This window comes from Aspergillus alliaceus, assembly GCF_009176365.1.
Source record: "Aspergillus alliaceus strain CBS 536.65 unplaced genomic scaffold BDW43scaffold_3, whole genome shotgun sequence".
NCBI classification, from domain to species: Eukaryota; Fungi; Ascomycota; class Eurotiomycetes; order Eurotiales; family Aspergillaceae; genus Aspergillus; species Aspergillus alliaceus.
Window position 1 is genome coordinate 386,903 of NW_022474686.1, and position 24,792 is coordinate 411,694.

Consider the following 24,792-nt stretch of genomic DNA (forward strand, 5'->3'; position numbering starts at 1 on the left):
GCTAGGATGGCTTGCCACTGAAATAAGTTCTAGATAATGGCCCCCACATCTGATAGAATATGTACTGCTTCATGCCAAGAGGCTTCGTTTTGATAGCTGTAGACAACCTCTGATAGCAAAGACGAGCATCCTTCTTCACCCCGCTGAGCAACTTATCTCGGTCAGTCAGTAAACCATGAGACAATAGCCCCTCCATTCTATCATAAATATTGACCTACTGCTCCCCGCGGAGGAGACAGCGTTAACAACGACCAAGGCTGACATTGTCGATAGGGCTGACAGCGCAGGTGCTGACTTTGCATGGCTGACCAGTTGACCAGCTTTCCATTATTGCTGACGTGTCGAAACAATGTATTGACTTCCCATGATTACCTATAAATTCAGTAGATCTATCTATTCGTACATGTATCACCTTCAAAAACCATAATCAAAAATATACCAAGGAAGAACCATGCTTCGGCAACAAATATCCACGCGCGCAACAAGTCCAGGCCGACCCGCCGTCGGTCAAATGAACATCCTCGGCTCCCCACCGATCATCATAAAAACCGCCATATAAGTGATAAAACAATTCCATACCCAACAACTTCACCTCAAACAAACCTCACCCAGAGAAGTGAAACAAAACAAAAAGTGAAAAATGGGCAAAAGAATCGAATGCTACATCGACTGCGGCAAGTTCCTCCCGTCCCCTAACTTTACCAAACTACCCACTAACAAGTCCAATAAAAGTGTCGCCATACAGCTTCTACGCCTTCACCTATCTGCAAAAGAATGCCGCTGCATTAGAAAGCCTAGGTGTCGAAATAGAGTAGGCCCCTGCCCATCAACCAATTTTCCTTTTCTAACATTTTACCACTCTAGGTATATACCCGTCTTCCTCGGCGGAATCAACGTGAGCAGCGGTTAGTCTACACTTTCCCCCGTTTCTTTCAAGGAGGAAAAAAAGGAAAAAAGCAAAAAGAAAAACACAAGTAAACGGCGAGAAAACACCCCTACTTACTACTCAAACCAAAAAAAAAGGAAACAAACCTCCCTGGACACTCCCCGCCAAAGCCGCCTACTCAAAGTACGACGGCGAACGAGCCCAGAAATACTTTGGACATAAATTCGACATCCCCTCTTGGTGGCCCATCTTGTCGCTTTTGGTATGCTTTCCCCATTCTCCCTCGTATATGTAAAGAACTAGGGTATAGAATAATCTAAACTAACCAAAACAAACCCCCCTTCCCAAAGCCCCAACGCTCCCTAACCTACATCAAAGCCCACCACTCAAAGCAAACCCTCGCATCAGCATTCAAAAGCTGCTTCGAGACGATGTGGAAGGCCCAATTGGATATTTCCAAGCCCGAGCATTTGGCCACGGCTCTCGGAAATGTCTTCAGTGCTGGTGAGGTCAAGGAGATTATTGCTGCGGCGGGGACGGCGGAGGTGAAGGCGGAGTTGGCTGCGACGACCGAGAGAGCCGTGAAGGAGTTGGGGGCGTTCGGGGTGCCGTGGTTTTGGGTGTTGGATGGGGAGGGAAAGGGGGAGCCCTTCTTTGGGAGTGATCGGTGGCATTTTATGTGGGAGTTTTTGGGGCTGCCGTTTGAGGATTTGAGGTTGAAGGCTAGGATTTAGATTTAAGGGGTGTGGGAGTTAGTTGCTGTTCTTGTTCTTTGTTGTGTCATGTGTGAGGCTTGTTAATTGAGATTTTGTTGTTGTATATCATACATAGACGGGTTGGTACTGGGCTAGGTAGGCGATGATTGAAGATTGTATGTCTGTTTAAGTGAATAACAGAGAGGATAAAAGCAAGCCGACTATTCTACATCTTCGCCCGTAGCTTCGTACTATCCATCCGCATTCCCTCGTCATCTTGCTCTGCTACTTCTAGCACCGGGAGCTCCTTTGGCATGATGCGCCGTGGGTTGGAGCCTGGGACGACCGAGTACTTGGAGAAATCCGAGACACCGCAGTACTGGCGGAGGAAATCCTCGTCAAGCGCTAGCATTCCGTTCACAGTCTCAGCTGGGGTATTCAGAATGCCGATAACGGCGTCGGAGAACACAGTCTGCATGATGTGGTTAGAGATATGTTCACTGGGGGAGGGTGGCCAGGAATCAACTATACCGGCTTTCTGAGGTTGGCTTTGCGAGAAGGATCACGCGATGTAGCCACTTCTGTCGCGGCAGACTCGGTACTCTGCAAATGTTAGTTAATTATAGTCTGCCAGAAAAACAACTTGGGGAACGCACTGTCGCTGGCCAAAGACTTGTAATAGCCATATCCTTATGACCCTCTCGAACGAAATCCATTGCGAGACCTCGAGTCAAAACGCTCATCGCAACCTTGCCTGCTACATGTTAGTCTCGCACTATTCTGAAACGTGACGAAAAGGCTAAAACAGGGTAACTAACCCATAGCATAAGCAGTCTTCCCCCTGAAAAACCTCGAGTAGATAGGCGGTGACACAACAACAATGCGCCCTTTCCACCTATTCTTCTCAAACTCAGGTAGGGCTGCCTGTACAGTAGCATACAAGCCCTCAGGGTTAACCCGCTGCATGAGCTGAAAACGCTTTGTGGGGGTATTCGCCACAGACGACCACCAGATTGCTCCGGAGTTGTAGACAAGGACGTCCAGACTTCCTGCGAGGCGCACGGTCTCTTTCACCATGTTCTCGACTTGGGAGACATCACGGACGTCGACCTGGATTGCGAATGCTTTGCCACCGGCCTCTTTGATCTCCCGTTCAACAGTGGCAATTGTTGACTTGTTGGAGTTGGGATCTGGTGGAAATGGGACGGTTTCATAGGCATTGGATGTGGTCTTGGCGGCCACGACGACTGGGATTTTTGTTAACGATGCCTCTTCGTTCAAAAGGATAGGAGGCTATAAACGTACCGGTGTAGTTATTCTTTGCTAGGTCAATAGCGATTTGCCGTCCTAGGCCGCGCGAAGCACCCACTACTAAGGCAACTGGCTTGTCTGATGTCATTGCTAGAAACTGAATTATTTCGCGGATAGATGTTGTATATATCCAGGCGGTACTTAGATAGTGTTAGTTCTCTTTATATATATCGTGAAATTATAGGGTGTTGTTAACCCCGGAGGAAATCCTCTCTTTCTTTTAAGTCTGGGAAATGTGCCCTGTTGATACCGACCCGAGCTCGGCTCGGCCCATTTATATAACATTAATAATCCCCACCTGTTTACCATACAATCGCTTTGGAGATATTATCCCCGCCAGTTCAAATTTCCAAGGGTTTTTTTTTTGTATTCGAGCATCACTAGTATTGCAAAGACGTTTTTCCCTCTTAAAGCATATACTATATATGAAGTCCAGGTGCCACGCACTAATTAACACAGCGAAAGGGATCCTAGAGGGTTATATAAAAGGCCTAGACTGGGAGAAACGTCCGCCCTGTCTTGAAGCGGTCCCTTTATGGCTCCCGTCGATGTCTGGCTTATTTCCGAGCTCGTAGTTCAACGAATTAAATGAAATGGGAGACCACCTATGGGATCTTTTTGGACAATTTCAAGTCTCCTTGAACTACAGGAATAGAGATGCTCGTGTGAACATTCAGTGGTTCTCCCTGCATTCAGAGACTCAAGGCAAGATAGGTTACAGTCGAATCTTCTGCCGCACGTCTTCAAGCATAGCTGTAAGAACTCCCATGGTATCTGTAAGTTTAGAAGCGACATACGAAATCGAATGTACCACCAAACAAGACTATTGTTTTAATTTAATTTTGCATTCCTTTTGCTTGGATGCGTGTGGCAGCACTTAAAAAACCATCCGAGCTTTAAGTACCTACCGCTGTCTATTCCTGGTTCTTGCCAATGCGAATTATCTCCCGGAGATTCCACAAAACTGCAGAAGGCTCACAGCTTTCTAGCGTATCTGCTAGCCCGGTTGGAGATACATGGTCGACACTATCCGACTGAGACCCGGAGACAGACCCAAATGGCGTCTGGCCAGCCGTCTGTGATACAGAATGTGAACTTCGAGATTGATTCAAGATAGTTTGCCGCTTCTGCGTTTCACGCGCCAGGGTTTGGAATACAACTCTGCTTTGCGGAAGGATGACCTGCTGTATCTTCGATCTTTTAAAGGGCGTTGGTCTCCGAGGCGCATCCACATCATCTTGTTTGTCGCCGAGGGCACGTTTTTGACATTCGCCAACAGCGACAGACAGTAAGCGGCTGAATTGATCGGGCGTCGTCATTGTTTGGAAGAATTCCAAAAATAGTTTTGCAATCGGCCATGTCTTAGATAACGCCTCCAGTAGTTCTAGATTAGATTCAAGCTTTAGCCTGATACCGTGCAAGAGAGATGGTAGCGAAGCATCCATTTGGTGTTTCAAGGTGACGAAGGATGTCACAGCATGGCAAATTCTATCTGTAAATCAGCTTTATACAATAAATTGCAAGGAAGGATGGGCAGTCCGTTACATGGACGAAGGTGAATATTGGAGCTCCCCGTGTGAGAGCAGTGTCTCCAATATTGAGACTATGGTCGACGCAGCATGAAAGGCCGAACTCTGGGATTCCTTAGATGAATAAGGAGCCTGCAGAAGATGCAATTGGCACACAATAGTGCTAGAAGCAATTAGCATGCTGCCATCTTCTCTTTTATGAGGTAGACCCACTAAAACGTAGAAAACAAGATCGCCGACAAAAACGTATGCCGGGTTTGTCGCCAAGTTAGCTCCGGTGGACAAGATACGAGCCACTCATTTAACCCTAGCTCGCACTGTGCAGCCCCAGAGGCTCGAGCATCTTGTGTAGACCTCGCAGAAAGATTTAAGCATAAGCCCAGATCCATAAGCTGACACAACTTGACATATTCTATGAAAAAGCGAGCTTCGATTTCGTTTGTGAGGTTGCCTGATGATGCTGGTTCGTCGTACTCGACAAAGTCATTTTCTGTCAGCGGCTCTACCGTGCAATCCTCAGGATTAATATGAAGAGGCCGGCCAAATGCTGCAGCTACAGAGCGGTCCCGGGTATACAGTGTCCACCATATCCGCTTGTGGAGGCCTCGTTCCGATGGCTGGAGATCGATATATTTCTCACTAATTTACTCAGTTGAGATCCGCAAGCCTTTGCCTCGACACATTACCTTTCGTGAAGCCCTAGCTCCTGCGCCAAAGCAATACCGAGTCGACTCCAGTAGAATATCCCGCTTTCGGTAAGGTCTTTAATAAGTCAGCACTAATAGATAGTGAATCAAGACGGTCGAAGGGCCTACCATCAGGACCCTCCCAGTAAGCGCCTAGTAGAACCACAGCTTGAACAATCGTAACCAAGTTGCGCTCGTATCCCGCATCGTACAGAGCCTTAGCTTTCTTATAGAACGCGCGCGGAGAAACCGTATACTCCTGCGAATCTTGTTGGCAGAGAGAGAACCGGGAAGCAACCATGAGTATCGCCTGTTGCAGTAGGATTGACGGCGGATCTTCCGTGTCGTTATACTGCCTCATGAAGGCATGGCGATCTACGACCGGTAGTATTGGCGCTACCCATTTGAAGAACACGTCCACAAGAGCATCTCGGACCGCTTTAGGCGGGAGGCCAAAAGCATCTCGACGGGTTAAAATTTCCAACTCAAGCGGCTCAAGATGATCGGGATGACAGATAGAGTAATACTGTGCCATAGAGACTTGTTCGTGATAGATTCATCGAAGGAATGGATGAATTGTCTGCTTATCGACGCCATTTCAATCAAGGCATCCTCGGCCCAACCCTGATTGGCTGGATAAATGGGAATTTGTATTGAATGGCCTTTGATTCCTCACCGCCATGGCAGAATTTCTTCTCTCTCACGCATCATCGTCGCTTCTTTGGATCTGCGACACTTTCCTACTCAGTTGAAGAAACACTATTTTTCGACCAGAAACCATGTCGGTCGACCCAGCTACCGTACCCGACATCGATCTCGTAGATGAACAGTATGACTCTGAGGAAGACGAAGATTTTCAGCTAGACGCTGCCCAAGATGATGATGACATTATATCTTCCGATAGCGACGACGAGGCCGCCGAGCCCGCGACCAAAAAACGCAAGGTGGGGAGGAAAGAACCTGGACAGGAAGATGATGGTCTAGACTCCGGGGATGAAGCAACGATCCAAAAGGCAAAGGCAAAAAAGAACAAGAAGCAGAAAGGCAATAAATCAGGGACAGACGATGAGGATGATATCGAATTTGATGACGAAGAAGGTGGCCCTGGCGGCTTCGTTCGGACTCGAGCCATGAAAATGCGAACGTATGCTCTCTACCCCCTTTCATTTCATGCCATATTCGCCTAATGCTTACTTTGCCGTGGTATAGCCAAGAAGAGCGGAAACCTCTGGCAAAGATCGATGGAGCAACGGTCGATGTGGATGCGCTGTGGGCGAAGATGAACGCCTCCGATGCTTCTTTGGATCCACAATCAGTTCAGGGTGAGAAGAAGGACCATACGCCGGTAAATGGAGACAACAAGGATACAGAGATGCGTGACGAATATCTAGTCACCGAGGACAAACGAGAAGCGAGTCAATACTCAGAGGAGATGGTGAAAATCAAGCGAACCTATAAGTTTGCCGGCGAAAAGATTACGGAAGAGAAGATCGTTCCTAAAGATTCGGCGGAGGCCAAGCTCTATATGGCCAACGAAACGGATGTCGAAACAATAACTGCCGCCCAGAACGTCACAGATCCTAAAGAGACCCTCAAAAAACTTCGCCGCCCTCTCCGCAAGGTCTCCCGCTTTGACCCGAACCCTACAGGATTTATCAAGAAGAGCTGGGAGAAACAACCTACTGCAGAATCAACAGGAGAAGAGAACGCCCAAGGCCCTAAGATAAATACTGTCGAGAAGTCGCGTTTGGATTGGGCTGCGTACGTGGATCAAACTGGCATCAAGGACGAGCTCAGAACCCACAGCAAGGCCAAGGAAGGTTTCCTCGGGCGCATGGATTTCTTGGATCGGGTGGGCGCTAAGGAGGAAGAAGAGAGGAGAAACGTGCGTTTAAAGGGACTGTAGAGGGTTTGTTGAATCTCTCTTTCGCTTTTGCGCAACTACATCGGAAGCGACTTACCACACCCGACGTCATATGTCTCCGATATGTCCATTGGCTCATTAAACCCATGTTGCTATTACAGCTTCGAATGCACATCGGTACAGACGAGGCCAATTGGCAGTCGTTCGCGTTGAACAACGAAGGCTTAGGGTCTCCTTTGTCATGCTGATGGGAACATCTACTCCCAACTCATACGAAAATCATTACGTGTCTTCTACTGCTCTAGAGTGGTAGTGACCAACTCAAACCAGTGAAGGCCCGGGTGCCCATTCAGCCGCCTTCGATTTGTACGGTCGTCCGATCTTATCTGGACACCACTCATCATATCGGAGTGATACAAGTTTAGAGGATAGTCGTGCCATTTCTCGTGGTCTTCATGGCCCTTTCATCACTTCGAGTACGAGGGATTATTCGTACGCCACAGAAGCACCAACCTTGTACATTAACCACTATCAGTGACATAGTCTCATACAGAATCAAACCATCCTAATCATAATATGTAAACATGTCATTGTGCAACCTAACAGACCGGAGGACATATAGTTTTCATCATCTATACCACTTTCATCTCGAGTAGATCGTTTTAACCCAAGCGAACAGATTGGTTAGCCCTTTCTCTCCGGAATCGCCAGGCTGGCGCGGAGGCATTATTGCTCTTCGACTTCGGCAGGTACTTGATACCCGAGGAAGAACATCCAGGAGACGCGACTGACATCAAGTTAGCGCTCTCGACAATATTCTATATCGCCTAGACTGGGAAGTGCTTACGAGGGTCAATTGGCTGATACTCGCCGGTGATAGCATTGCCCTTGATATTAAAGAAATACCAGATCTGGTTCAGTGCACCTTTCTCGCAGCTGATGTACGGCTTGTGGCCACCATGGACTTCAGCAAGCGCAGACTCAATCTCGCTCCGTTTGTAAGTCTTGGAGGAATCGGGAGTGATGCCAGCTATGGCGAGGGCCTGAGACCATTAGACTCTGATGAGATAGGAATGAAGAAGCGGAAAAGAAAGAAGGATGGCAAACCTTGTAGCTATCCAGACCCTTGAAAAGCTCCACGGCCTTTTCCAGATAATCGCCTACCTCCTTCTGCGGGGAGTAATCCTTGTAGCAGCTTGGTTCGATCGTGTTGATGCAGGTTCCTTTTATTATTATTTTTTTTATACAATTAGCGATCGACTGACCTCCTGGTGGCGCTTCCGGCTGTGTAACGAATGCTTACCGTGCTTGTTCCACTCATGCTCCCAGAATTCTTCATCATCGCCCTCATAGCTGGGCCAGTATTTCTGCATGTAGGACAGAAGTTCTGTCCGGCCCTGATCCTGAAGGATGGAGGTGATGTTCGAATACTCGCGCGACTTGTCGCAGAATTGCCCGTAGCTGCCATCGCAGTTATCGGGCCTAGTAATTGTCAGCTCTAGTCAGGTCTGAGCAGACCGTCTCCTTCAGACATACCAGAGTCCATGAAGGGTCCAGGAATCAGAGGGACCAGTTGGGGGATCGGTGTCCCAAAACTGGGTCAAAAGAAGTGCACCTCCTGGAGAGTTGAAGCAACAAGAGTCGGACACTGCGGTCGTGTTCTGACAACTGAAGGGAATATCAGCCGGGCAGGACTCAAAATCGAACACCGCGCCTGCAGCCAATTGCATGGCACTCAAGGCAACCATGGCCGTGGAGGAGAGAGACGGAGTAAAACGCATTTTTCGTGAAAATGCGTTGTAAACACTAAGAGAAGCTCTAGCCTGGGAGAGTTATGAGAGACGACAATTGGAAGAGGCAGGCATTGTGCCTATTTATTTGTACGCGAGCCCCATCTAATCGGAAAAGACCAAGAAAACAACGGTGGTTAGTTGACTACTTCGCTTCGGTCCACTGACTGTTAATAGCGGCACATGTCGTGATAAGAGCCCTCTGATTTGAGGACCGATAGAATTAACTGGTCGATGCGCAAAAAGCAAAGAGAATCGGACAAGACCGTCTAGACCCGCTTATATCCTGATTCCGTTAGCCACTAAATTCCAACCACCCACAGCCCACAGCCAATTGGGCATCGTCTCGGTGATCTGGAGTAACAGCCCAGATGTTCCGTCGGGGCGCCTTCGGTGTTAAACCAAAAGGGAGTGGACAGGAGAATCAGGCCAATGTCGATCGCGGGTGACTTCTTCAGCGCCGTGTATCAGAACGTTGCATCGTCTAAATTGACCATCCGTACGCTCGCTCTGTTTCGTCCGACGTCGTAACAATGATATCCGTGCCCATATCTTTAATTTAATGAATCCGACGATCTGACATGAAAAGCTGAATGCAGCAGCGATCCGCTTGCTAGCTCTAGCGGGGATAACAACTCGACAAGGTGCTGGGGAAGAGAAAAGGTCGAACAATAACACCTTCACAAATGTCATACAATTTTATGAAGGGCTAGCCGTTGGTGCCAGTGTGCCCGTCATGCAAGACGGTCATGGGATTACCCCAGATTAAAAAGTAAATGATGGTAGCCCCTGGCGATCACAAACCGAGGACTGTATTATTGTTGCATGCTCCTGTGACCCCCAAGGAAACCATTGTAGATGAGTCGCTCATGCAGCGAGAGTATATTGTAGGTCAGCAAAACTAAACTGCTGTTGCTGGCAGCAGCCGTTCTTGTAGGCTCTTGTGAAACGATGATTCCGCCGTGGAAAAGTGAGAAATCGAGGGCTATATGATGTACACGAGTAGGGATACAGACACGTTAACAGGTTTCAACGCATATGTTCCTGCTGACGGACAGGTTCGAATGGATACGTGTATGTGCCGACAAGAGCATCGGTCGTTGACCGACGACGATTCTAGGATCGTGTGGCAAAGTATCGCAAACTCCCAAATTATAATAACTAACTGTGTCAGTCCTTGAGTTTTTATGGCACCGAGGAGGCAGCAGACCTCAGACTAAGTTCCTGAAGCTTCACGCGAAAACTGACAGGTTCTATTTCCTTTTTCATGATCAGGAAAGATGAACATGCTATCCAGTTCCACACGCGACATCATCAACATCCACGTCAAGCACTCCCGTTCAGAGGCTGGGCCCAAGACAGATAAGTATTGATTTCGATTCGGGTGAGTTGAATTAGGGAGAACATGATTACACTGCATATGGTTCACATTCTTAGTATAAATGGGAGGTAGCTTCCTCGAGCCCGGCCATGAGATACTCGAGGAAGCCATTAACAGATTGTTCGATGAAAATGAAAGTAAATTCGGAAGTCATAAGACTGGCACAAAGAAGACAAGGGGAAATGACCCGAGATGTATGAGTAACGCCAGAAGATGAAATGCGACATGTCCTGTGAACCCGATCCGCTAGCCTGACAGCCTGAGGCCAACTACAAAAGATACCCACCACCTAGAAAAGACATTTAGGGAGCAAATCCATGATTTCTCCCGTCAGAGCCAGCTATTGACTTCCAAACATGCCTCGTCCGTGGATAGCCGCAAGAACTTGGATGTGTCGATCCACTGAGTCACAACGCAGTCCGATACCGGCAGCCCCTGTTTGAAGTATGACTATCAAGAAGGAAACGCTACAGGTCAAATTCCATGAACCAGACTCTTTTGAGCTCCAGAACACCAGCCGCCCCATTCATTGAAAATTATAAGGGCATATCACCAAACCAAAGTCAAACCTCCGCGATTAACCGGCATCTCGGGATCACAGCCCACAATATCAAGATACGGATGGCAAGCAACAGCCCAACATTTCGCATCACCCCAGCCCGTACTGCAGATCACATAGAAGCAGCCAAAGTCCTTTTTAAATCCTACGCTGAATGGCTAGGGATCGACCTGACCTTCCAAGGCTTTGCCTCCGAGCTACAATCCCTCCCTGGCCAATACGCTGCACCGCAGGGGGAGTTACTACTAGCCTATAGTGCCGAAGATGTCCCGATTGGATGCGTGGCTGTTCGTCCTCTCAAGAAGAGTTCAAGTGCAGAACGACAAGACCTGTCAGATGATGGAAAGCATTGTGAGATGAAGAGATTGTATGTCTCCCCCGAAGCGCGGGGAACGGGACTGGGGAAAGTCCTGGTAAATTCCATTGTTCAAAGAGCGAGGGACCTTGGGTACAGGGAGTTGAGACTCGACACTCTTCCCTGGATGGCGGGCGCTATTCAGCTATATAAGCGGGTGGGATTCGTGGAAATCGCTCCTTACTATGAGACTCCTTTGGAGGGAACGCTCTTCCTTGGATTAGATCTCGCACGAAGTACAGACCCGACTGACTGCTAGTTAGCTAGGTGTTTGATAATAATCTCTGAGTAAGTAATGATCCCAAATCCTAGAAATATCTAGCTAAGGTAAACAGCCGCCGCCTCCTCAAGACTCAGACTGTTGAGCTTGAAATTTTGAAATTGGAGCACTCATCGCAGATTCCTGCATCATGCCAAAGTGGTTGTCATCATAGTCTGAGAGACGGTTCAGACAAGCAGTCTTCGTATGTACGGATACGCAAAGAACGGAGTATTGGTTGTCTCAGGCTTGAACATAACCAAGCGGACATCAACCAAGTCACCAATTAAGGCTTTTAGATAGAAACTCATTGTACAGAGGATATACCTAGCCCCATATGACCACAGAGCTACGTACGTGACTGACCGATTGTCGATGGTTACCTGGAGGTGTTCGTGAAGAATTTGCAGGTGGGCGCTATTTAAACGGGTGGGATTATGTAATCAGCTTTAGTGCACACTAACTTAGTTAACTAACTAACCTAGAGTTCTTTGCCCATAGCATAGATTATTACCAAATGCAACTGCATAACGGGCGTCGTGATCGAAAGGCCTTCTACTGTACCTATGCATTCTTCGTACAAGGCTGTTGCTCTATGGTATTGAATAAGGTGACAAAAAAACGATCAGGTCACAATAAACCCTCAACAAGTGTGCTCAAGCGGGAAGGCGCAGTATCACCAATCTCAACTATGATCTCCAATATTACCATTACCAACCGGCCTAAGCAGAACCTACAGTGACAAGAAAAGGTCACGTTGATGGCTTCAAGACCCACGCACAGGGTTTTTCTGAACCTGCAACACAGAGTGGAAGAAAAATACATGAATAATCGCGAAGGGGAAGACTACCCGGCATGCATGTGATATCATACAGTCAGATGAGCAAACCAGTTTCTGCAGCTGTAGTGTAACCATCTCACCGGTATCTAAGGGCCAGCCTATAAGTTGCTTATCGACCGGGAGGTAGAATGATGGGATCTCCGCAGCCCGTAAAGTAAGGGTCGGGTGGTTGGAACAGTTTGGCTCTGTTCTCGTAGTATTTCGATGCAGATTGGGTTCATGTTCAGTCGGTGAGGGATCATTCTCACCTGTCTGTATATCTTGGTTGGCTGCAGGGTCCGAAACAACCGCTCACTCGAGTCACACCGGCAGTCGGTCCATGGGGGACAATGGGCTGTTAGGCGAATGGTTCATGCGAGGCTGCCATGCTAAACTGCTTTGGTCGGGTTGGGGATTGGGGATAAGCCTCCGCTGTAGTACGAATTATCGTTCGCCTTGACTTTGGAACTGTAAGATTGAATGGAGAGAGCCAAGAGGTAGTATCGGATTGTTGTGGGTGCCCGTGTATTGGTGGGAGTCCTAGAGCAAGCTTTGATAGAAATGCTGTGTATGCCATCGAGCGGGACCTGTGGTGCTCCTGTCAATGAACTGGTGATTTGATAGGAAAGCTTAAAATAAAATTAAAAATATGGTAAAAAACAAAAATCTAAAAAAAGGGGGGGCGGGAGAGATGAGGAAAAAGCGTTGGACAAAGGCACATACACTTAAGAATACTACCATAGGCATGGGGTCTCGGGTGGATGTTCTTGTCGCGTCGAGGTGTTGGGTGGACTCATTCTACTCGGTACCATGGCTCACAAATTCCCTGGAACCAAATAATTTCGACTAGAAGACTCGACGTTGGTCACGGATAAAAGCAGATGGTTACATTCCATGCGCGATATAGAATGTCTGTGCAGCGGTGTCTTGATTGGATGACTACTCGGTACTAAGTAGGTACTACCTAGGGAGGTTGTACAAGCTACACCATTGGTTTTCTGTGGTAGGTGGAAGCTTTTTCCTGGGGTCCACCGAGTACATGTTTAGTCCCAATTGCACGAGTCATGGAATGTCGCACAAAACGTCAGATAGCCACTGGTACAAGTGGACTACTTCCCCATCAGTGTTAAACCATCCGCCCCAAGGTGTCTAGACCAAGTACCAAATCCAAATTCACCTCAACATATTCTCCAAGCTATTTGGAGACTAGCTTGCCCCGCATCGTCGCAGATCCTCCCGCCTGTGAGACCGGAGATGATGTGATACAAGAAGTTGGGAAGTTGGTACGACCCTGTTGGTATGGATGTGCAACACCGGAGGCTTCTCTGGTGTAACGACTGTCGAAGTACGAGGTAAATGATGAACAATGTGTGGGGATCGGCGTTAGGAAACACATCATTGGGTAGTTCACTCAAGTAGTCGGAATGCAAGTTAGAATTAATTTAATTTTAGGAGGTGATTGTCCATAAAGGCATAGTCTGAACAGGGGGGGCGCAATACATACATCGCGTACAAAGTTCATTATGTATTGTGACTTGGACGATGGTACGTTTACTACTAACGTCAGTCAACAACAGCTTGGCGGACCAAAATGACAACATTCTCTCCAACAACCATAGTGGCAAATTTACCCTGTAAAAGATAGAAAGAAAGAAAAATAAAATTAAAAAAAAAGAAGAAGAAGAAGAAGAAGAACAAAACTAAACTAAAAATCTAGAGAATCGAGAAAAAAAAAACAAAAGGTAAAACAAGAGCTAAAAGAAGACCAGGAATGGACTAGGACAGTCAGCGATCAAACGCGATGGCATGTGGGGACTATTGTCCATTAAGCTCAAAGAGAAATCCCGGTTTCTGGAATCCTTAGCTGAACACCATAATCCCGAGATGAGCAAATGGTATTGCGCCAGCTCCATGAGGGATCAAGACGATCGTTTACCAGCTCGTCAAAGCATCGTCAACAAATGTTCCATGGTCCCCGCCAATAGGGACAATGCCTTTAGCCTGGAATGTGGGCTAGTGGAAATAGCAACAACCAGTGGGGCCGGATCGGCGGGCGGTTTGACCTAACTGACGCATGTCTGTACCTACTTTAGTACCACTGGTTATGCGACGTACTACATACAGTACATACATACATGAATGATCCAGTTGGGCACATACCTCCTACTAGTACCGGACCACAGACTCTATCCGGGAGAATCCCTCTCCCCTCTCTCTTCCCCCCAACCCACGATACGTAGTACTACTCTTGGGTGGCGATCGACATCCAATTAACTTTGGATCTCTGAGGGCACGCTAAGCCACCCACCAGCCGTCAAAGCTGATGCATCAGAAAGCCAGGAGGGGGACCACAATACGAGGCAGGAACTCGTCGTCAGGTTTCAATTGCTTTTCTTGGATTTTTGCAGTAGCATTGAGTATCTAGTTAAAGATTATTTCCGTGTATAGTAAGTAGTAGTGCTGAGCAGTCAATGGATCAATCAGATCAAAATACTCGACAGGGCCACCCCTCAGCGTACAATACCCCCCTTTTTTTGGTTTCACTCCCTCCCAATGATGTCGTATTATTCGAAGTGCGTAGATGGAAAGCCTCTCCAAGAACCAACAAAGGAGAAAAGAAAAAGACAAAGGAAAGGATGCAATGTTCACATTAAAAAAAAAAAAAAGGATTTCAAGCTGAAGGGGTAGAGAAAGAAATAATATCAAGTAACGTCAGTGGAATATAAGCAAAACTGTTTTACAGAAAACGCCGCGAAGCGCCGACCAAGGTCTACCGGACCCCATACGTCTGTAGCCTTCTAAAGACAGAATGAAATTAGGGTGCCAAAGGGTATCATATTGCGATCCACCCATAATATCTTTTCGTACTGATTCAATCATCCAACACGTCGACACTGTATTCACGGGTATCCGGCATGGGGTCGTCCAACGTTGAGCCACGAATGGGTCGCCCGTCAGCAGTGAGCTGGCCCCGGAAGTCCGGATCGTAGTCCTGACTGGTCTCGTCCAGTGTGGCAACGTATCGATTACGACCACCCCGCTTGCTGTGTGTCTTGGTGTAATGAGCATTGAGATTGTCGCTGCGGGAGAAGGCACGATGACAACCAGGGACCCAGCAGACATGGGGCTTCTCCTTGGAATGGCTCTTCATATGTCTCTTGAGATGCTCCTGTCTCTTAAACCGGCCTTTACAGCCAGGCTCTTTGCACTTGAACTGTACCTGTTTTATAATAGATGGCAGATTCTCTAGCGACATGTTCTGACGGGAAGATTGCTTTCGGATCATCTTCCTTGAGGGCTGGCGTGGAAGACGAGCGAGGCCATCGCGGAATGGCGGTGACTGCTGGAGATCATCGAGATAGTCACCCGCACCCCCGGAGAGGCGGCTCATGGGCGTATCCGGACCAGATGCAGTGCCAAGTGAGCATGATCGAAGCGGGGTACCCGGGCTGTGTGTTTTGAAGGTGTGAATTGACGCAGGGAACTCAGAGTACGAGGGCGGAGGAGTTACAGGACCCACTTGGGACGGTGCAATTGTCTGGGGCGCAATTGATTCAGTGGCCTGTGGTATCCACGGCATCATGTTCCCCATGGACATGGATGTCGGGACACGCTCAGGCTGGTGGAAGATAGATCGGGAGAGGCAAGGATTAGTGGCGGACTCTGGTAGGTAGGCCGCATGAGGCCGATAGTTGCTGCGAACCATAGGCGGGCATTGAGCCATAGTATGAGGATATGGAAGGGAGTGCGACCCGCCCTCATACGCCTTTGGTGCATCGGAGGGGATCCAGAATTGTTCCACATTTTCATCGTACCCAGACAGAAAGTCCGGCATTAGGGGGGCGCGTTCCTGTGCCTCCATGCCACCATAAGCCATGCTCATGTTTTCATTCGAGGTCATTCCCGCTAAACGAAAGGCACTCCGCATAGGGGTAGTTCCGGTATGTCGCTCGTATCCATGGCCTGGGTATGAGCTAGCATCTTGCCAACCGGGGGAGGCCAGCGACCCCTGGCTATAGATACTTGTTGGGGTTGGAGTGGGGGAGTCCATGGGAGAGAAGCTGGAGCTCATTGAAGGGCACTCGTTAGAACCCAATGAGGAGCAATCGACTTCAACGGTGAGGTTGTTCTGAGATCTCATATCTTCAGTCTCTCCTAGTTCACGGTCTTTTCGAGGTTGCACGTCAATGTTTGTGCCTGTTTTATGACGGTTTAGTGTTTAGATTTATGGAAGGAATGTAGCTGTCAAAATCAAGCAAATGAATGTAACAAGGTATGTATGGTATGACACAAGGAGAGTACGGGGCAGGGAATGTGCAATGAGGAAGTATGGTTTGCAAGCTAGTAGCAGCACAATAGAGAGTGATGGTTGGAGAGATAGGATATGTTGGTTAATGAAGGACTATGCTGCCCGAAGACACTCAAGAGAAAGAATGAAGGAAAGTCGGCATGGGATTAGAAACAGAGAGGAAGGAAGAAAGATGAATGTGAGGTGAGGTTGGGGAATGGAGGAGGGGAGGCGAGGTGAAATAAACAAATCGCTAGGGCATATAAACCGGAAGGGTAGAAGGACCGATCGCACTTACAAGTCGAGGCCATTACGATTCTCAGAGAAGAGAGGGCAAGCAGAAACAAGAGTTCAGAAAAGAGTTCAAGGCGCGTCGCGTGCCTGAATGGCCTAAGCAAGGCCAGGAATGTAGACTATAGAGTTCCTCGAGTAACCGCCAGCAAATGGTTGAACGGATGTCCCAAATTGGAGAGGGTGGAAAGGTGGCCGGTTTTCCAGGGCACCGTTTCCCAGGAGCGCGAATGTCTCTGGATAAAAGACCGCGACAACGTGGACTTGAGTGGCGGAAAGTCGAGATCGCCGGGTAGGATTGGCGTCAAAAAATGCTCCTGGATCGCGGAGGTCCTGATCCTGTGTTCTGAAAAGAGGATGGGCTGGTGAAATAGGTCTCAGTCGTATAGTTATAAGGAAAAGCAGGGAGAGAGGGACCAGCAAGGGACGATGGATTCTAGGAAATTGAAGACGCAAGTGCGGATAAAATGTCTTAAATCTATTAGAGGGGGAAGAGAGGAGGAGGTTTGAATTCAGAACTAGAGATTAAGGATTCTGACTCTGGATTTATGAAGGTTGATGAGTTGTTGAAATAGATGGAGGGGGGAGAAGATGGGAAAGTCACTCTTGGGGGGGGAAGTGAATGATCATATTATAGGCTTTTACTCTTTTCGGGAGAAACAACAGCAGCGAAGCAAAGCATACCATACCAAAGCATCGACAGGGAAAAAAAATTGAAAAAATAATAATAAAAAAAAAGGCAAGAAAAAAAAGTAAGAAAACCGAAAACCGAAAATCGAAAATCGAAAATAGACTCTTGTTCCTGTTGCCCTATGGACTGTAACTTTTCTTTCCAACGAACTCCCTTCTCCCGCCTTATGGAGCCCCCTCACATGCCGTTCCTTTTTGTTTTTTTTTTTTTTGGTTTTATTTTTATTCCAGTTTGATTTAGTTCATTTTACCCTCCTCCCTTGAGGCCAAAATAACCAAGACTAATAATTATTACTATCTACTCTAAAAAAGATACTAATTCTCCTAACTTTATACTCAGTTTAGTTCTATTTTACCCTTCTTCAGGTGGGCCCTCATGAAACGCAGGTATGGATTAGTACGAAAGATGTACTCCCATAGGTACGTACCACTTAGTAGTACTCCAAAATACCTGGTGGTCCAATATCCAATCAATCTAATCATGGCATCACAACGACCACCTTCTCCTCACGGAAAGGGAAAGGCCAAAAAAAAAAAAAAAGAGGAGGAGGAAGAAGGAGAAAATTCCAAAATCCCAAAGCATAAAACGAATGGGTGTGAGGCAAAAACCCATATGGAATGTTCGAAACTCCCGAGTCTACTCGAATCAACAGCCACTGTAGGGGTTAACGACGATGGCCATAAGTTAATTTTCTTGTTTAATTTTTTATTTAAATTACCATTATTATTCGCAGTATTATTATTAATTCGATACATACATGCATACATCAGCAAAACTCAACCTTAACAATAGGGATCATCAGTACATGGCATAGGTCCATCGTAAAGTCACCCAAACTCTCGGAAATCCATTCCCCGGGGTTGACTTAAAATGGTCGACGCTAAGGCCGTCACTAACTTGGCCGGTCGTAGTGTCGTTTTTAGTGTCCTACATCCATATCCACCCGGCGTACGCTAAATCTATTTAGGCTCAGGCTATGATATCTGGAATGATCACGGTACCTGTAAGACACAAATCAGTCAAACTCGTCACTCTAACTCCCCAGAAGAAAAATGAATTCGGTATACTCCGTGCCCACGATCATCAAGCCCCAGGGCCCTGAATGGTGATCAACGCCACCAATAAATCTCCATGTGGAGAAAAGAGGTTTTACCTCACCATTGAAACATTATTGAAGATACTACTTCGTAAGGAGACTATTAATCAATCCCGTTAAATTCAATGTCGAAATCTAAATAGGTCGAGAGAGGTGAGGGCAGAAAAGAGTAAATAAATCAAGGAAAAGGAAAATCGACTCTTCTTTCATAAAGAATTAGAAGAATATAAGGGCTCCACTCATCTGTGAGAATGAGGTCATTTCGAGTCCTCATCTTGTCCGTGATCTTCATCCTCTTGCTGCTGGCATGTTCAGTGCACGGTTCAGGTACGCGACCTGCATATTATGGTACAGAAGAGTGCTAGTAGGAATACAGACAACTGGGACGCCACTAGAGGCCATAACGCTAAGCAATTATTATCGATCGTCTTCGGGAGTAACGCCACCATCTAGACCACCAGGGTCGACACCCAAGGTGGGAAGGAGGTTAGACATTCAAAGTAGAATTAGAAATTAGAATTAAAAGAAATAGTAGTAGTAGTAGTAGTAGTAGTAGTAAGTAGAAATAGTAAGAAAAATAATAAACATCAATAGACACAGGGATTCCAAGGCTGCAACACGACTATACTATTTACTATCACTAGTTTCCTTGGTAGTAGGGAGAACGTTCAGGCGGTTGAGAAAGGGTTCCACCAGTTCCAACATCGTTGCCCAAATCCCGCAAAAAGTCTAACCAAGGAACATAAGACGAAATAGGTAATGGGCAAATACCTCCTTGGACGGTTAATGCATGGTTTTACGTGGATAACAACGACAGAGATGATGATAATTTAACGTCTATGTCGATTAAGATTATAATAATTCCCAGTAGCCAACTCTAATCATCCTCCACCTCCAAAATGAACGAAATGCAACCCTTCTTGGGGCGTATCTGGTAACCTCCAGGGTTTTTTTATTTTATTTTATTTTTTTTCCTGTAAGAACAGGTGGTTCCTTCGGGTAACCCACCCCGGGGTATATCGATGATTCCATGGTTAAATTCCAATAGATCGATATGGCAGATTCGCTCATGATCTACGATGCGTGTTAACCGCAGGTACTAACTAGCATACCGAATGCGCGCCGTCGAAGGGAATGATTTTGCTTCGTAACGATAATGTCAGTCAGTCCAGCAGGATCGCCGTCGGTCTTAACGTGCCTGGGGTACCCTGGGTCAAAGCTGAGACAAGGTAAGAAGCTACTGGCTCAGCTTTCAAGATGGAAGTACTATCTGCACTTAATTGGCAAGTCAGTTGACAGTCGGTCTGACTCGAAAGGCCAGTTACGGGCCAGTTACGAGCCACATACCTGAGTTTGATGGATTTATTCATGTACTGTACTGTACATACATACATACATATTCTTTTTCAAATCATGAGACTGTTACATGCTCTGTTTCTTCCTGAGACTTGCAAAAAAGGTGGTCTCTGAGATTATTATTATTAATGTGGAACCTTCAATGGCCATCCCCATTTTTCTAGAGGTTCCACTACTATATACTAGACTTGATGCTAAGCTGACGATCAGTGATCAGACGCACATCATCCGCCAAGGCTAACACCAACAATGGATTTGGACCAGTCGAAGGCCGCGGCATTGCTTGGTTTCTGCAGGTCTGAGATTCATTCTTTCCATTTCAATTTAGTTTTATCTATTTTTTTTTTTTATTTTTCTTTCTGAGTACTTCTATGGTTGGTATTGAATTTTGTTTTTTTTTCGATGTTTCCCCCCATCGGGACCAGCCAGCCGCACGTATCGCAAGCCCCCTAAGGAGTAACGTATGCCTGATTTCCCCTCTCCAAGCCTAGCCTACTACCGCCACACTCTCTGGAATGTGGGGTGGGAGGGGGGGGTCTTAGTCTTTAAGATGGCGATAGGACCGAGCCGGCTTTTGCACGGTGACACTGCGTCATGAATTTTGTGGGTTGATTCCAGCCTCGTTTTCCTGTAATTGTGAGTGACTCTTCGGGGCCCCCCAATGACCAATTTCTAACGGCTGCATGTTGCTGAGAGCTTGAGGTATGCACCGCCAACCGGACTCCTATTCACCCAAGTCATTCGACCGCCTTTCCTGAAGCCGAGTTTCTGATCTGTCACGCGTCAGTTGGCGCTCGATTCAAGGTATGAGGGACTCTAATCGTCACGCGAGAATGAGGCCTCATAGTCGACCAGTCAACTGTCTGGAAATGTCGCTGAATTTCTTAACTCCAACGCGCCGAGAGTGATTGCACATGAAGGTAATACTCCAATTGCCACTGGGCTCTACGGTGACTTGCGCGTGTTTTTTCCGAGCATCGTGGGCGATCCCTCATGTTCTCACCGGTCTACTTACCAGCATAATTAAATTTTTGAAGATACCACACCGTGGTCGCTGAGTCATTGATGTCCAGCTTAGGCTCTCACATCCTTAGAGATCTCTCGTGTTTTCGTTCTCAGCTACGTCGACAGTTTGCCCGTCTCTCTACATCCCCGTCGGTCGGATCTCGTTAACGATGTATGTGACAGCAACGACTGATCGACGGACGCCATGTCACGTTCACAGCCAAAAATATTTCAACACTCCAGCCGAATATGCATAGAACGACCAGGCCGTCCTAGATTCTGTCGCGGTACAGCTTCAGACAAATGCGGTGTGTACACAACAGTGTGGGTGTTGGATGTTCTAGTCCTCTCAGTCAGGTTTTCTTCCCTTCCTCTCTCTCTCATTTATCTCGTATTTTATTTTTACTTTATTTCTTATTACTCTCTCTTCTTCCTTGCCCTTCAGTGAGTGGATACAGGATTGCCCGGGAGCAATAGGTTGTTGCCTATCGGTATAAGTGGGCGATGGAACCCACAAGTGCTATTGAGTTATTTGTGAGCTCTCGGGTGGGCATCGCCAGTCTCAAAATACTAATAATAAAGGTGATGCGTCAATACCTTCAACCGAAGCCTGACAGTGCGTCTTAGGAATAGGAATAGCTTCGACAGATCCCAGAGTTCGGAGAACCCACTTGGCGGGGACCCCCATCGGTTGTCCTAAAAAGGGTTAACTACCATCTCCCACCGTATTAGTGCCTGAGGTGTCGAGTAGATCTGTGCTCCATATTGTGGGAACCAATGAATCCACAAGGATCTCACGTCCGTGCCTCGATGTAATAGACATATCGATTAGACACTCGGACTAGATAAGTAACTAGAATCAGTATATATGCTCCAGTGCTTCTAGGTCTAGAACTAGTAACATATAGCATTAGTAGTACAGTACATACACTATCTACTACTAACCCTCATATCATATGAGGTCCAGGGGACGGGGGTTGCTGAGCCACCGTGTCACAGCCACAGATCCTGACTAAGCCACAAGTGATATATCAACCCCGAGAGTCTTCCAGAACGGCAATCCTCCATCCGTGGCTTCCTGCAGGTGTCCCAGAATGTCTTCGTCTATCGATTTCTTTCGCTCATCCTTACTCCATAGGGCTTTGACCCTCGACATGACAATGATGAATAGTGAGCTGCTGATCTTCCCATCCATCCCCGACCAAAACCTTCACGATTCATGGCCATGGATGGATGGATCTCAACAAGCAACGGTACAGTTTCACATTTTTTCTTCGAATAGATTGCCCGGGCCCCAAAGTGGCGGGCGGATTATTGACCTTCTATCACTTCTAGACACAAGGATGTTCATATCAAGGAGCTTGGTCGGACTTTACCTCCCATGTATGTCCTCCTTACTACTCTCGGCTTCGGTCAAATCCCCGCGCCGTCGATTGTCTCCATTCGCCCTTAATGTTACCTACCTACTCACAACGGCTGACAGTATGTTCCTAATTGTACCTCTTCTTTCTCTTGTCTCTCTCTCTTTTTATCGTTTTAGAGCCCTGCCTTTCTCTCTACTCTCAATCTTTTCTTGTAGCACAATTGGAACTGTACTAACGATAGGATCTAGCTGGAACGAATCGTAATTCCCGGTTGTCTCTAGTGTATAACATAGAAAGCTGCACAACTGTCTATCATCGAACTCAGAGCACAACTACCTATGTCAAGGATACATTACAAAACTCATTTGCCGAGGGAACTAAGATCGCTTTTTCCTCACCTCCGTGTCTTGGTTGCGAACCCCTGCAGCACGGGCCTGTATGCCGCAAGGAGTCGACCGGACAATTGAGGCATCCCCAGGTCCTCTTTAGTGTTCCTGCGGTAGAATGATCTTTTTACCCCACTGATGATGCTGCCAAGACCGTTGGTGAATCTTGTCTTCTCTGGCTTTTTGCTTAGCCTTGTTTGCATCAATATATTGGATCCGGAGGGGCGACAAGGATCAGCCTCATTTCGTGCACCCCCCCCCCCCCCCCCCCCCCCCCCCCCCTTTATGGTAAAGGCCCGGGCCTCTGCAGCTCCAAAACATATCGAGACCCCTTTTTATGAATCAGGCCATTATTTATTCAACGGCTCTTAGGCAAATCGGAAATGGCGGAGCCCACAACACGAATCCCTGTTCGCATCTAGACTTTGTCGCTAGAGATCTATTTTTCAGGCATAGCAATCTTCAAGGCGACGTCATGACTCTGAAACAAACTTCCCCTTCCAGAATTCCTCTATGTGTTTCCCAAAACTTACGAGATTACGATAACGCCCAGCAAGGTTCCTGATATCCGCCACAGTCGAAGTATGCGCCCCATACTTCCTGGCGCCGGAACAGCTGATCCTTCCTTACCCTAGAAGGTGAAGAAGCGCAGGCGATGAATGTTTGACTCTATTCCAGGTAACAGTGGGCTGGAACTGTTACAGTGATATTGCAGTTTGAAACCGCTCGGACCTGCCTCTTCGAGGCGAACTCTGTTGCCGAAATGTTTCTCTGCGTGCCATAATCGAATTGAGCCGATTCAAATTGCTTAGCAGTCCCGTCCCACTTCCGGTTGAGCTTGGACAAGATCAAGATTGTAATTACTTAGGGTATCGTCAATGCGGCCTGACGGCCGAATCTATAGTTCGATCGTAGCGCGCCATATATCTCCGAGAGCATTCTGCTTTTGCACCAACCCGGGTCGAATGCTAGCCTCATTAGGCCAGATGGTGCTTGGACCCATTTCTGCAACAAAGATCCAATAAGTCCTGGATCTTGACCATGGAATCGGGGTTGCCCATTCGAGCAGGCGCATGGGCCCTGGTAGATGAACAGCACTTGGAACCCGCATACTTGTGCCTACGATGGGCGATTTACTTATTGATTGCCAAGTCAAGCTGTCAGTGTCTACTATGTATAAGTGTATGAGCCTCCGGTGTTAGAAGCATTGGTGCCGAAATCATCTTGAGGGTTAGTGCTGCAGGTACGTTGAGTAGGATGAATCTCCGAAGACCCGGGGAATTTCCCAACCTGGATAACATCGGTGAAGAGATTTTCAATATATCTCCCCTCACATTCTTCTTTCTTTCTGTTCCAAATAAATCAGGAATCAATATTATCTGATTGGTGATTTCTTGACGTGCCGCATAGGGACCTCGATGATTGAATCGAAGCAGGATCTACACCGGAGTGGGACAATTAAGATCCTCACTTGTCTCACCCACAGTCCATTCCCCCGTGCTTCACCCTATGCTTGTCTCGGCGACGTTTATGCAGGGCAAGGCCTATAGTTATCGATTCCAGAGCTTTCCTTGTTCGTGCGCCAGTTGAGTGGCCAGAAATGGAAGATCCGATGCAGGCGGTCCATTCTCTTATTGAAAACCCCCTTGCGTCCAAGCACCTTTTTCTCCCTTATCACAGTCTCCAATAAAAGCGGATCAGACCTTATATCTTGCCACCATAACACCATCGATCAATAACAACGGATTGAGTTGCATTGCATTGCATTGGCGTTATGTCTAGTTCCCGGTTCTGGCCAATGTACGGGAAGAGCAAGCTCATCCTGGCAATAATCAACACCACTCGTGCACCATGACCGCCCATCTTACCCAACGTCTGTGGGGTTTCGGGTACCTCAGAGTGCCTAGATGTCCTTGCGCAACGTCTATCAGGTGCTCTTCTCATTCATTCTCCACTGCGTTACTTTATTGATCCATTTGGCAAGGTGGCCTTCGCAAACTATTGGCTGCTAACCAAGTTATGCACCGTAATATTTCGCAGATCCATTAATCATTAGGGAAGAGTACTTTCGCTCGAAGCACCTGACAGTCTTCTTTTCTTCTTCTTTTTGTTCTTCAGATCCGTGCCTCGAGGTGCTGTGCTCAGACTTACGGTGTCAGTGATCAGGAGAAAGGCAAAAA

The 24,792-nt window shown here is 47.3% G+C and overlaps 10 protein-coding genes across 10 annotated transcripts; 6 read left to right on the plus strand and 4 right to left on the minus strand.

Annotated features, from left to right (window-relative positions):
• Positions 1-572: 572 nt before the first annotated feature.
• Positions 573-1,714, plus strand: BDW43DRAFT_116239 (putative DSBA family oxidoreductase). Its single transcript, XM_032038005.1, has 5 exons — positions 573-674; positions 733-811; positions 865-905; positions 1,024-1,148; positions 1,237-1,714. Exons 1-5 carry the CDS (start codon positions 641-643, stop codon positions 1,618-1,620), a joined length of 663 nt encoding a protein of 220 aa, XP_031905266.1. The 5' UTR covers positions 573-640; the 3' UTR covers positions 1,621-1,714.
• Positions 1,714-3,102, minus strand: BDW43DRAFT_116248 (short chain dehydrogenase family protein). The gene is made up of 5 exons (XM_032038007.1): positions 2,887-3,102; positions 2,400-2,828; positions 2,238-2,335; positions 2,113-2,184; positions 1,714-2,053 (listed from the first exon to the last, which is right to left on the minus strand). Exons 1-5 carry the CDS (start codon positions 2,978-2,980, stop codon positions 1,808-1,810), a joined length of 939 nt encoding a protein of 312 aa, XP_031905267.1. The 5' UTR covers positions 2,981-3,102; the 3' UTR covers positions 1,714-1,807.
• A 128-nt stretch (positions 3,103-3,230) lies between these two features.
• BDW43DRAFT_261617 (transcription factor domain-containing protein) lies at positions 3,231-5,653 on the minus strand. Its single transcript, XM_032040327.1, has 5 exons — positions 5,237-5,653; positions 5,108-5,183; positions 4,635-5,060; positions 4,438-4,584; positions 3,231-4,380 (listed from the first exon to the last, which is right to left on the minus strand). Exons 1-5 carry the CDS (start codon positions 5,640-5,642, stop codon positions 3,807-3,809), a joined length of 1,629 nt encoding a protein of 542 aa, XP_031905268.1. The 5' UTR covers positions 5,643-5,653; the 3' UTR covers positions 3,231-3,806.
• Positions 5,654-5,819: 166 nt separating this feature from the next.
• swc5 (putative Swr1p complex component (Swc5)) lies at positions 5,820-7,406 on the plus strand. The gene is made up of 3 exons (XM_032038012.1): positions 5,820-5,936; positions 6,012-6,251; positions 6,317-7,406. Exons 1-3 carry the CDS (start codon positions 5,887-5,889, stop codon positions 7,011-7,013), a joined length of 987 nt encoding a protein of 328 aa, XP_031905269.1. The 5' UTR covers positions 5,820-5,886; the 3' UTR covers positions 7,014-7,406.
• Positions 7,324-8,954, minus strand: BDW43DRAFT_116329 (T2 family ribonuclease). Its single transcript, XM_032038011.1, has 5 exons — positions 8,508-8,954; positions 8,275-8,453; positions 8,079-8,209; positions 7,819-8,014; positions 7,324-7,758 (listed from the first exon to the last, which is right to left on the minus strand). The coding sequence occupies exons 1-5, from the start codon at positions 8,750-8,752 to the stop codon at positions 7,634-7,636; spliced, it is 876 nt and encodes a 291-aa protein (XP_031905270.1). The 5' UTR covers positions 8,753-8,954; the 3' UTR covers positions 7,324-7,633.
• A 1,485-nt stretch (positions 8,955-10,439) lies between these two features.
• On the plus strand, positions 10,440-11,409 carry BDW43DRAFT_116316 (GNAT family N-acetyltransferase). Its single transcript, XM_032038009.1, has one exon. It carries the CDS (start codon positions 10,626-10,628, stop codon positions 11,313-11,315), a length of 690 nt encoding a protein of 229 aa, XP_031905271.1. The 5' UTR covers positions 10,440-10,625; the 3' UTR covers positions 11,316-11,409.
• Positions 11,410-11,796: 387 nt separating this feature from the next.
• On the plus strand, positions 11,797-12,818 carry BDW43DRAFT_261624 (uncharacterized protein). The gene has a single exon (XM_032040328.1). It carries the CDS (start codon positions 11,833-11,835, stop codon positions 12,055-12,057), a length of 225 nt encoding a protein of 74 aa, XP_031905272.1. The 5' UTR covers positions 11,797-11,832; the 3' UTR covers positions 12,058-12,818.
• Positions 12,819-14,592: 1,774 nt separating this feature from the next.
• Positions 14,593-16,964, minus strand: brlA (C2H2 type transcription factor BrlA). The gene is made up of 2 exons (XM_032049053.1): positions 16,722-16,964; positions 14,593-16,332 (listed from the first exon to the last, which is right to left on the minus strand). Exons 1-2 carry the CDS (start codon positions 16,732-16,734, stop codon positions 15,008-15,010), a joined length of 1,338 nt encoding a protein of 445 aa, XP_031905273.1. The 5' UTR covers positions 16,735-16,964; the 3' UTR covers positions 14,593-15,007.
• A 3,595-nt stretch (positions 16,965-20,559) lies between these two features.
• Positions 20,560-21,669, plus strand: BDW43DRAFT_261633 (uncharacterized protein). The gene is made up of 3 exons (XM_032040329.1): positions 20,560-20,661; positions 20,713-20,777; positions 20,931-21,669. Exon 3 carries the CDS (start codon positions 21,068-21,070, stop codon positions 21,308-21,310), a length of 243 nt encoding a protein of 80 aa, XP_031905274.1. The 5' UTR covers positions 20,560-20,661; positions 20,713-20,777; positions 20,931-21,067; the 3' UTR covers positions 21,311-21,669.
• Positions 21,670-21,932: 263 nt separating this feature from the next.
• On the plus strand, positions 21,933-22,842 carry BDW43DRAFT_116485 (uncharacterized protein). Its single transcript, XM_032038013.1, has 3 exons — positions 21,933-22,115; positions 22,198-22,245; positions 22,508-22,842. Exons 1-3 carry the CDS (start codon positions 22,082-22,084, stop codon positions 22,732-22,734), a joined length of 309 nt encoding a protein of 102 aa, XP_031905275.1. The 5' UTR covers positions 21,933-22,081; the 3' UTR covers positions 22,735-22,842.
• Positions 22,843-24,792: the final 1,950 nt, after the last annotated feature.

What these genes read in the sequence shown, in the direction of transcription:
- BDW43DRAFT_261633 (XM_032040329.1), top strand. Translation starts at nt 21,068, where the DNA reads ATGTCACGTTCACAGCCAAAAATATTTCAACACTCCAGCCGAATATGC.
- BDW43DRAFT_261617 (XM_032040327.1), bottom strand. Translation starts at nt 5,642, where the DNA reads ATGGCACAGTATTACTCTATCTGTCATCCCGATCATCTTGAGCCGCTT. An exon ending in GAGCTAGGGCTTCACGAAAG is followed by an intron (nt 5,061 to 5,107) that starts GTAATGTGTCGA and finishes TGAGTAAATTAG; the next exon opens with TGAGAAATATATCGATCTCC. An exon ending in ATCTTGTTTTCTACGTTTTA is followed by an intron (nt 4,585 to 4,634) that starts GTGGGTCTACCT and finishes AATTGCTTCTAG; the next exon opens with CACTATTGTGTGCCAATTGC.
- BDW43DRAFT_116239 (XM_032038005.1), top strand. Translation starts at nt 641, where the DNA reads ATGGGCAAAAGAATCGAATGCTACATCGACTGCG. An exon ending in CGGAATCAACGTGAGCAGCG is followed by an intron (nt 906 to 1,023) that starts GTTAGTCTACAC and finishes CCAAAAAAAAAG; the next exon opens with GAAACAAACCTCCCTGGACA. An exon ending in GGCCCATCTTGTCGCTTTTG is followed by an intron (nt 1,149 to 1,236) that starts GTATGCTTTCCC and finishes CCCTTCCCAAAG; the next exon opens with CCCCAACGCTCCCTAACCTA.
- BDW43DRAFT_116329 (XM_032038011.1), bottom strand. Translation starts at nt 8,752, where the DNA reads ATGCGTTTTACTCCGTCTCTCTCCTCCACGGCCATGGTTGCCTTGAGT. An exon ending in TGGACCCTTCATGGACTCTG is followed by an intron (nt 8,454 to 8,507) that starts GTATGTCTGAAG and finishes GACAATTACTAG; the next exon opens with GCCCGATAACTGCGATGGCA. An exon ending in GCATGAGTGGAACAAGCACG is followed by an intron (nt 8,210 to 8,274) that starts GTAAGCATTCGT and finishes ATTGTATAAAAA; the next exon opens with AAATAATAATAAAAGGAACC.
- BDW43DRAFT_116485 (XM_032038013.1), top strand. Translation starts at nt 22,082, where the DNA reads ATGGCCATGGATGGATGGATCTCAACAAGCAACG. An exon ending in ATGGATCTCAACAAGCAACG is followed by an intron (nt 22,116 to 22,197) that starts GTACAGTTTCAC and finishes TATCACTTCTAG; the next exon opens with ACACAAGGATGTTCATATCA. An exon ending in GGTCGGACTTTACCTCCCAT is followed by an intron (nt 22,246 to 22,507) that starts GTATGTCCTCCT and finishes GGTTGTCTCTAG; the next exon opens with TGTATAACATAGAAAGCTGC.
- BDW43DRAFT_116316 (XM_032038009.1), top strand. Translation starts at nt 10,626, where the DNA reads ATGAACCAGACTCTTTTGAGCTCCAGAACACCAGCCGCCCCATTCATT.
- BDW43DRAFT_261624 (XM_032040328.1), top strand. Translation starts at nt 11,833, where the DNA reads ATGCAACTGCATAACGGGCGTCGTGATCGAAAGGCCTTCTACTGTACC.
- swc5 (XM_032038012.1), top strand. Translation starts at nt 5,887, where the DNA reads ATGTCGGTCGACCCAGCTACCGTACCCGACATCGATCTCGTAGATGAA. An exon ending in ATCGATCTCGTAGATGAACA is followed by an intron (nt 5,937 to 6,011) that starts GTATGACTCTGA and finishes ATCTTCCGATAG; the next exon opens with CGACGACGAGGCCGCCGAGC. An exon ending in CGAGCCATGAAAATGCGAAC is followed by an intron (nt 6,252 to 6,316) that starts GTATGCTCTCTA and finishes GCCGTGGTATAG; the next exon opens with CCAAGAAGAGCGGAAACCTC.
- BDW43DRAFT_116248 (XM_032038007.1), bottom strand. Translation starts at nt 2,980, where the DNA reads ATGACATCAGACAAGCCAGTTGCCTTAGTAGTGGGTGCTTCGCGCGGC. An exon ending in GAAGACTGCTTATGCTATGG is followed by an intron (nt 2,336 to 2,399) that starts GTTAGTTACCCT and finishes AACATGTAGCAG; the next exon opens with GCAAGGTTGCGATGAGCGTT. An exon ending in CAAGTCTTTGGCCAGCGACA is followed by an intron (nt 2,185 to 2,237) that starts GTGCGTTCCCCA and finishes TAACATTTGCAG; the next exon opens with AGTACCGAGTCTGCCGCGAC.